The 9,519-nt window shown below is 47.4% G+C and overlaps 1 protein-coding gene across 5 annotated transcripts in view; it reads left to right on the forward strand.

The window, feature by feature from the left end:
* The window catches only part of PRPSAP2 (phosphoribosyl pyrophosphate synthetase-associated protein 2), a 23,208-nt gene that overhangs the window by 7,737 nt on the left and 5,952 nt on the right, over positions 1–9,519 (forward strand). For all 5 annotated transcript variants that reach the window (XM_010842909.1, XM_010842910.1, XM_010842908.1 and 2 more), the window contains 6 exons: positions 282–454; positions 2,138–2,253; positions 5,103–5,158; positions 6,273–6,421; positions 7,459–7,529; positions 8,702–8,848. In XM_010842909.1, the coding sequence (XP_010841211.1) occupies positions 282–454; positions 2,138–2,253; positions 5,103–5,158; positions 6,273–6,421; positions 7,459–7,529; positions 8,702–8,848 (712 nt within the window). The remainder of the gene's footprint in view (positions 1–281; positions 455–2,137; positions 2,254–5,102; positions 5,159–6,272; positions 6,422–7,458; positions 7,530–8,701; positions 8,849–9,519) is intronic.

The raw sequence follows: 9,519 nt of genomic DNA on the forward strand, positions 1-9,519 counted from the left end.
TCTGGACAGGAGGGCAGCTAAGGATGCCTCTAGGGCTCTGTCCTGGATAAACTGGAGTGAACAGTGCTATTCTTGTTGGGAAAGGAAGTAGAGTCATTGGCTGAGAGGTGGCGTGGGGGCTACTGATGGAGGCCCAAGAAGAGTGGTGTTTGTCTCTTCTGTGTGTCTGGAGCCTGTCTTGGCTGAGGCGGGCGTGGCATCTTGCTGATGCTTAGCTGGGACTGAGAGAGGTCGTGGCAAGTCTGATACCCTCCCTGCTGGTCTTTGCCCTTGGGTTGCAGGGATGTGAATACCACCATCATGGAGCTCCTGATCATGGTGTATGCCTGTAAGACCTCCTGTGCCAAGAGCATCATTGGTGTGGTCCCCTACTTCCCCTACAGCAAGCAGTGCAAGATGAGGAAGAGGGGCTCCATCGTTTCCAAGCTGCTGGCCTCCATGATGTGCAAAGCCGGTGAGGGGCGGGCATTGATGGTTGATGGGGGTCTGGGAGTTGCATTTTTACCTGAGGAATCGTAAAGCTCATCTTCACTGACTCAGAGCGTTGGACAGTGCCCAGAGTGATGTCGCTTCCAGATGGTGAATCTGTAACAGACGCCCATGCTGACAGTTTGCTCCTGGTCCAAACTTTCTGAACACAAAGCTCGTGAGGACAACTTATTTTTTCCTAAATTCTTTGTTTAAAAGATTAAAAAGTTGGAATGGCAGGTGGCAGTCCTATTGAGGCTGTTTTTAAAGTAGAAAAGGCATTGGAATCAGCTACTCTAACACAGCAACTCTCTTTATTTTCACCTCTTCTCTTTCCCACAACAGCTTGGCATATTTTGCAAATCCTATGTGTTATTTTGTGTTGTGCATTTTTCAGTAACATCCTAAGTGTCTCTCTTGTTTCTCAATAATTTCAGAGTTGTTACTTTGTGTGTGTGTGTGCACATGCGCACAAATGTGTACTTGTGTATGTGACTATAGAAGGCACACATCAGAGTTTGCACAGAGAAGAGAATAAAGAGTCCCCACATACTACCTTGTAACACACTTACTGCAGAATAAATTTCTCCTGTAGCATTTCAAAGAAGGCAAAACCAAAACAGAAAATGACCAGACCTGAACCCAGTGACCTCCAGGCACACCCTGCTGAGAACTTTGCTGAAGGGAGCAGATGGGCCACCGAGCTCCCGAGAAGGTTCCCTGCCCTCCTACCTAGTCTTGCTCATGATGGGCCACCAGGCTTTCTTGCTCTTTTGGGCAGATTTTGCTTTTTACATTTTTTCCAATTGAATGATATGTATGTGTGTGTATATGTGTGTGTGTTTGTATGTATTTCAATTTCAGATATCCTTCAAGGAACCAGTGGGATGAAGATTCTTCATTTTTTCCAGTTATAGGCATGTGAGGTTTACCTTAATATCTGAAGACATTATATCTTAATCTGGCTTTATCATGCCTACTGACACAACTTCAGGGAGAGGGAATCTCCCTCATAGAATTATCAGAGGCGTTTCTCCATCGCTGTGATTTTGGCTATTTTAAATTGGTATGAAAACTGTGCATCTCTCTGTAAGAAGAATCACCAGTCTTTCCCTTCTGAGGAGGGAAAGCCCAGGTCCCCACTTGCTTAGGAGAGGGGGCGTCCCTGTGTTCACCACCCGGATACTCCCCAGAGCCCTTGCTCTTGGGGCTTCAGGGAGGCGTGGTCATTCATCAGCTCCATGTCCAGTCCCTCCCCCTCTCTGGACAGTAGGGGCGGGAAGCCTGGTAATGCCAAGCTTTCTGTCAAGGTGACCAGCCACGTCCAGGAGCCCATCCCCAGAGCTTTCAGGAGCTCTGTGTCAGAGACGGGGTCACAGACCAGATGTGACAACAAGAGAGGCTCCCGGTGCTCTTAGCACTGAGAGAGTGACAAGGGGTTAGGAGTTTTGTTCTGGGGGCAGAGACCAGGATAATAGATATATTTTCTATTATCTCATAATCTCATTGTACTAAGAATCTGAGGAATAAAGATGCTGAGTTTTTGATGAGAGAGTAATTTTAGATAGTAATTTATTCCCTATGGTATCTTGTTTTATGTAGCTCTTATTCATACAGTGCAACTGGTCATGAAACAATCTGTGTGTGTGTGTCTGCTTTGTTTTCAAAGGTCTGACTCATCTCATTACTATGGATTTACACCAGAAGGAAATCCAGGGCTTCTTCAATATACCTGTTGACAACTTGAGAGCATCTCCCTTCCTCTTACAGTACATTCAGGAGGAGGTGAGTTAGCTCAGACTTCTCAACCTTCTATTTAAAGCTGAAAAATGCATCTCGCATCTCCTTGGGCTCAACGAAGAATTAACATTGACGTGTTCTGCTTAAAGTTAACTTTATGAATGTAACTGGTGTCCTTGAAACTCTTCATCTGCGGAGCTCTGAAGTTCCTCTTTTTTCTCTTGGACCTCAGGTGCCTAGAATCACTAGCCTGGGGTGTGTCCTGAATCCCGAATCCTCTTAGTGCCTTCTGAGTTTACCTTCTCTCCCTCTACAATATACACATAGTTGCAGATATCGATTTGGAGGGGGGTGGGGGGTGGGGGCAGAAAGAGTTGATATATTGTTCGTGTTGTTCTGAAACTTTCTTTCCTTTCCTGTTCTGTAACTTTCTTTCCTTTCCCCAGCTGGTGTCTCTTGGTCTTCCCATGTTCAGATATATAGGATTACCTCTTTCTTCATGATTGCTACACAGTATCCCAAAATTCAGACCAACTGTAATGGATAGAACTTTCTATGCCAGTGAAAATGTTCACTCTGCCTTCAGAATGGCAGCTGAAGTGCCCAGTGTGACTGGAGAATGGAATCCTTGATTTCATTTGAGTTTAGTTAATGTAAAAATAGCTGCCTGTTTAGGTGTTAAAGCACAAGTTTAAATGAGCCACAGGTTTTTCATCCATTTCCCTCTTGGCTGGATATTAGATGGTTTAATTTTTCATTCTTTTAAGTGAAATATTTTCAAAAAAATTTTAAGTAATGTTGCACTGAAAATTATTTTTTCAGTACTTCAAGTACTAAAAGCAGTACTTGCTTTTCTCAGTACTTAAGTGCTCTTCTGAAATATACTTGGAAGTGGAATCATGATTGAAAAGTATCTACATTTTTAATATTTTACTGCTGCTGCTGCTAAGTCGCTTCAGTCGTGTCCAACTCTGTGCGACCCCATAGACAGCAGCCCACCAGGCTCCCCCGTCCCTGGGATTCTCCAGGCAAGAACACTGGAGTGGGTTGCCATTTCCTTCTCCAATGCATGAAAGTGAAAACTGAAAGTGAAGTCGCTCAGTCGTGTCCGACTCCTAGCGACCTCATGGACTGCAGCCTACCAGGCTCCTCCGTCCATGGGATTTTCCAGGCAAGAGTACTGGAGTGGGGTGCCATTGCCTTCTCTGAATATTTTACTAGGTACTGCAAAAATTAAGATTGTCTGAAGGGCTGTGTTAATCTGCACTTGGACAGAATTACCCGTGTGAGAGAGTGCTTTATCCTTTTGCTGTGGTTTTGAAATCTCCGCATGGCATGTCTGTGGACATCTATGACCCATGAACCAGCATCCAGTGAGATGAACCATCTTCATCCATCTCACTGGATGCTCAGTGGGGCTTTTCCGTTCCCTATGAATTTTGTTTTCTGTAATTTGGATTTTTCATTTCTTTCTTCAGGAGCTATTAGATGTTGAAAACCTTGTATCTAGTCTATATATTATTTAACTGATTTTTGTTCAAGTTTTGCTTTCTCCTGTACTGAATTGGTGGGAAAATTCCACGCCTTGCTCTCACTGACATTTTCTTGCAGCCGCGTCCATCCTGCCTCTGAACCAGCCAGCTTCTTACTTTGACCATAAAAACCTTCACCTTCATAACAACTTGTTCTTTCTTTATGCGTTTGATTTCCTGTTTTGAGTCCCGAGGAGGAAGTAGACCTGTTTTTATTAAAAAGTCCTTTCTTTTAAAGTTTCCTTTTCTTTGCTTTAGTAACTGTTCCTTCATTAGTTATTTCTCCTCTTGGTTGGATTTGGTGCTGTTTGATGATGTTCAATGAGGCATGGAAGTACATAAAACAGTTCATAAAGACTCCCAGGAAAGATGAGGAACATGCGAAAATGAAAATATTTTGTGCTATTTATGTGTGTAGATGGACCAGATGGAGAGACATCTTATCCAATTAGGTATATCTATAATAGAACCTTCTTCAAATTCATCAGGGTTTTGTTTGTTTACTAAGTATTGGTTATTTAGTTTTTTCCACATGCTAGGCACTGTGCAGTGTGCTAGATGGTGGTGAGTGCTTATGTTCCAATTCACCAAGCTAGCATAATTGTGAGAAATCAGTGGGGATATATCAGAATGGAATAACATAATTTAATGAAGTGATTAGATTTTAAGCACATGGTTTGAAAATATTGCCCAGATGAAATCAGAAACAGCCAACTGCTGCTCAGCTGAAAAGCATGCTAGTCCTATCCTGTGAGCTCTGAGGCGTTGGTACCGGGTGTCTCTTCAGTTGTCGTCATCCTCATCCAGGTCACTCAAATGCTCAGAGTGAAGGGCTTCAGAGTAGACCAACATTTGCTTATTTTCTTAAGGGCTCTTAGTGTCTTTGTAAAGAGTGCTGGGCTGATTCCATTAGCAGGCCGGTTTCTTTCTTCATCGGCTGTGACAGTTACATTAAGTAGTCACTTGTTTAGAAGTTGACAAATGCCTTTGATTCAGGTCCAGTGAATATCATCCTTGGGCTGTGAAACTACATGTAACAGGGGTCCGTGAGAGGAGTTCCTGTTGATTTTATAAAAATGTCTTTGCTGCCACTTAGATATGAGCTTATTACTGATTAACTCTACTTTTTTCTTAAAATAAGTCTATGAGATTCATGTCTTGATGATATTTTTTTTTCCTTAGGTAGGCATTTCTTCATTTTCCAAAGAAGAAATTTACTCTGAGTTTTCTCTCTTTTTGGAAAACGTTCAAGTGACCAGCTGACATTTCTGAGTGTGTTGGGGTGTTGCTTTTTATTGACTGTGGAGCTGGTGTGAGCAGCCTTTGGAGACATGGCAGTCACCCAGCCCCTCCTCTTCTCAGATCCCAGACTACAGGAACGCGGTCATCGTGGCCAAGTCTCCGGCCTCAGCCAAGAGGTAGGTGGGTGCTCACAGCTGCTGTGCAAAACCACACCTGAGTCCAGCCCATTGAATCCCCATGTTCTGGGTCCCATTGCAGCAGCTCCCACTCTGGCCCTTGCTTTTTTGACCTGGGGACTGATAGTGCACAGCCTGTCTGCCGATTTCATTTATTAGGTGATGGTTCATCGTCCTCCCTTGTCCCAGCCCCTGTCTGTGACTGCTGGTCACATTTCCTACCAGGAACTGTCCAGGACTGTAGAGTCCCAGCCCTGCGCTTGGGTAGCTGCTGGTGGTTCATCTTCACATCTGCAATTTAAAATACCAGCAAATATATTTTGAGGTTGTTTACTGCCTTTTATTCAGAGAACTCAGTAATTTATTAACAGATAATTCTATCCAGCCAAGAAGCCACTGATTGGTATGTGTTAAAAAGTGACATTTTACAAAACTTTCAGACACTACAGGTGTGCAAATGGGGCAGTGCTGAGAGTTCCATGTAACTGGAGTGACTGATGAGACGGGGGTTCAGAACCTGCAGTTGTGTTTGACTGAGAGGATGTCAGACACAGACACGCCCTGGGGGTGGTGTGGGTTCCAGAAAGCAGTGTTGCAATAAAGTGAGTCAATGGACGTTTGGTCTCCCAGTGCAAATAAAGTTATGTTTATACTACACCACAGTCTATTCAGTGTGCAGTAGTGTTATGTACTACAAACATTGTACATCCCTTCATCTAAAAATACTTTATTGCTGAAAAATGCCCCCGTCATCTGAGCCTTCCTACTCCGCTGAGTCGTTAGCACGCTCTGCCTCACGTGTTGGTTCTCACTGTTAACCAGGTGAGCAGGGAGAGTGCATAGCTCCAAGCGAGGAAGCAGAGGCTTCAGGGAGGTGAGCTAGCCTATAGCACAGGCTCACTCGCTGGCTGCATGCCCACAGGCCCCGCAGGGGGACGTGTGTCAGGTGGGTTCTCCACACTCTGTCCTGGATTCCCAGAAGCTGAGGTGGCTTCAGTCTCCTTTTTCACTAATCCTTTGGGAAACTTCATTTTCTGAGTTCCTGTGATACTTCTCCGTAGACATGAGTGGAAACCACTTTGCGTGGCTGTGACCCATCTCCTGCTCTCCCTAGGGCCCAGTCTTTCGCCGAGCGCCTGCGGCTGGGCATCGCGGTGATTCACGGAGAAGCACAGGACGCCGAGTCTGACCTGGTGGACGGGCGGCACTCCCCACCCATGGTCAGGAGCGCGGCTGCCATCCACCCCAGCCTGGAGATCCCCAGTAAGCACGGAGCCCTGGGTCACTTCCTCTTTGCCTTTAAGGCTGACTTAATTTCTGTATTGAATGTGAAGTACTTCTTGTCTGTTTCTTAAGTTGGCAAAAACTGGTACCTTTTTCTGGCTCTGACAAGTGCATCTCTGATGGCCCCTTAGCAGTGGTCTGTCTGATCCCAGCAAGACCCATGAACATGCCCAGTTTAGACTCACTTGTGGCCCAACAGGGATCACATTTGTCCACTCAGTAGTGTGTGCTAGAGCAGAGTTTAACACGGGCAGAAAGCTCTAGGTGCACAAGTTATTCATGGTCCTGTTATTTCTGATGTAAAATACTAGACAAGTAAATAGTTCAGAGGGGAGGCCTTGGTGAAGAATGTCTCATCAGCACAACTCATTATGCAGCCCACTGAAAGAATTGACTGGAAACAAGAGAAAACCCAAGGAATGTGTGTGAATAAGGCAGAGTGTCTTATTCACTGTCTTCTGCCTGGGCCAGGAGGGAACATGACGAATGTGGTTGTGACTGGCTGTTGGAGTTGTGCATAAGTTTGTTTTTGTCTTTAAGAAACTTATTTCAAGCTTTAATAACGCCTTTTCAATGGAAAAAAAAAAATACTGCTTTTGTTTGAGTCTGTTAGGGAGAAAAAGCTTTTCCTCTAGCCTCTTCAGGTTCACTGCTCAGGAGGCTGCAGTGAAATAAAACTGTCAACAGACAGATTAGCAAGAGAGAAGACAGATTTTAGGAGGAGGTTGGAATCTGGGGCTTAGGGGAAAGGGAGTAGGGCAGGGGCACCGAGGGGAAGACGAATGGCTCTTTAGGGAAGGGCGGGGGGAGACAGGACCATGTGTCTGCCTCCATGGCGATGTCCATGTAGGAGTGGCACTGACCTCTGGTCTGGGTGATGAGAGCCAGGCTTCTGTGTTGTTCCTGGACCAGGATTTATGACAACTGAATTCTTTTGGGGGCTCTGGTTTTAGGCAGATAAAGGGATGTCAGGAAATCAGATGCAGAAACTTGTGTGTGTGTTCTCTTCTGACCAGTGCTGATTCCTAAAGAAAAGCCCCCAATCACAGTTGTTGGTGACGTGGGAGGCAGGATCGCCATCATTGTGGTACGTGCGCCTCTTCTGTCATTACTGGTTGTCATATTTACCCTCGTTAGCTTGTCAGCTCACCTTGTTAATCGTGCTGGGGATCGTGCTATGGCCAGGTAAGTCTCAAGTGGGTGGGTGTCTTAGGCTAAACGTTTGCTTTGGTCCAAAAACTGGGAATTGTTAGGTGACCTCCAACTTCTGTCTGACATGACTCCCAGGACCCTCCTTGGACTCGGACATGTCCTAGAACAGCTCTCAGAACCCAGGCAGACACTAACTTAATGTTCACCAGTTCATTAAAGGATGTGACGAAGGACTCAGATGAGCAGCCAGAGGAAGGGAGAGATGCTCAGGGCGAGGGCTGGGAGGGTCCCCATGGAGTTGGGGCGCACCCGGAAGCTCCCTGAACCCTGTCATTAACTCCATTTCCAGCCCCCTCCCCTCTCTGGAGGAGTGGAGGGAGCTGAAAATGCCAAGCTTCTCGTCATGGCCTGGTCTTTCTGGGACCAGCCCCCGCCCAGGAGCCCTCCAGAGTCACCGAGTAAAGACAAGAGACTCTTGTCGTGCTCTCATTACTGAGGCACCTACAAGCGCTTTAGAAGCCTGCTGTCAGGATCCAGGGACAGAAACCACCATATGTATTTTCTGTTACCTCGTACTGGGAGTCTGTGAGATTAGAAACCACTAGACTGTGTATTTTGTTGATAGTAATTATTGTCTTCCCACTATAAAAATATATATAAGACCCCATTTCCCATCCACCCAGTGGAGAAAATTTGGAAAATAAGGAAAAGTAGCACCAAAGGGGAAAGAACCTGGTGGAGTCAAAGCATCTCCTAACAGGTGCCGTACTGGGCATGGACATACAGGTGCGTGTTCCTGGAGCCCCTGCCTGGTGGGGCGTTGCTCTGGACAGTAGGGACAGAGAGACGAGGGCCCAGGGGCCATGAAGTGACAGCTGTCATGACTGTCCAGCTGGGAGGCCCAGAGGGAACTCCACAGAAGCCAGTGATCTCGCTGTCTGGACAGGTCACCGTGGACAGCGAGCATGTCACAGGAGAATTAGCCCCTTCTCTCTCCCCATGGTCTACACTTACCTCTGCACATGTCTTTAGTCCCTCCTCTTTCCCCATGGTCTAGACTCACCTTTGCACAAGTGCTCATGTCTTTTGCTGCGTCTGTAATGCCAGGATGACATCATCGACGATGTAGACAGCTTCCTGGCCGCCGCGGAGACCCTAAAGGAGAGGGGTGCATATAAGATCTTCGTGATGGCGACCCACGGCCTGCTGTCCTCCGACGCCCCCCTGCTGATCGAGGAGTCTGCCATCGATGAGGTAACAGAGCCGGGCCACGTGTGGGCACAGCTGCTGGTGCACGTGGGCCCCTGACCTGAGGTCACAAGAGCAGGTGGAGAGTTAAGAGTGGCTTCCTGGCATGGGTTCTGTTTTGTTGGTCACTGGCTGTGGCCTCTGCTCCTGACAGTGGCAGTGGGTGGTAGTTTTAGTAACTTCTATCGATGGAGTACACGGTCCCTGCAAGTACTGCCCGGCGTCAGGCACACACCCACCCTGAGCTCGGACACACCCCTGTGGGGAGAGTGAGAGACATGCAGGGACCTCAGGTTGGGCAGCCATGAGGCGCACGTGGGTTCAGACCCTATTTGCCTGATGCTGAGGCCCAACTCCCCCTGGACAGATGCCCGTGACATGACAGAGAGGAGGGCATGCTGGCCATCTTCCTACACGCCTGTGGTGCCCAGCTGAAGTGAGCCGGGCAGGCGTCCCTGCCCTGCTGTGTCCACCTTGGCCCAGCGCCTGGCTGGTGAAGTGAACCGAGCAGGCATCCCTGCTCTGCTCTGTCCACCTTGGCCCAGCGCCTGGCTGGTGAAGTGAACCAAGCAGGCATCCCTGCCCTGCTCTGTCCACCTCGGCCCAGCGCCTGGCTGGTGAAGTGAGCCAAGCAGGCATCCTTGCTCTGCTCTGTCCACCTCGGCCCAGCGCCTGGC

This window comes from Bison bison, unplaced genomic scaffold, assembly GCF_000754665.1.
Source record: "Bison bison bison isolate TAMUID 2011002044 unplaced genomic scaffold, Bison_UMD1.0 scf7180017864180, whole genome shotgun sequence".
In the NCBI taxonomy this organism is placed as follows: domain Eukaryota; kingdom Metazoa; phylum Chordata; class Mammalia; order Artiodactyla; family Bovidae; genus Bison; species Bison bison.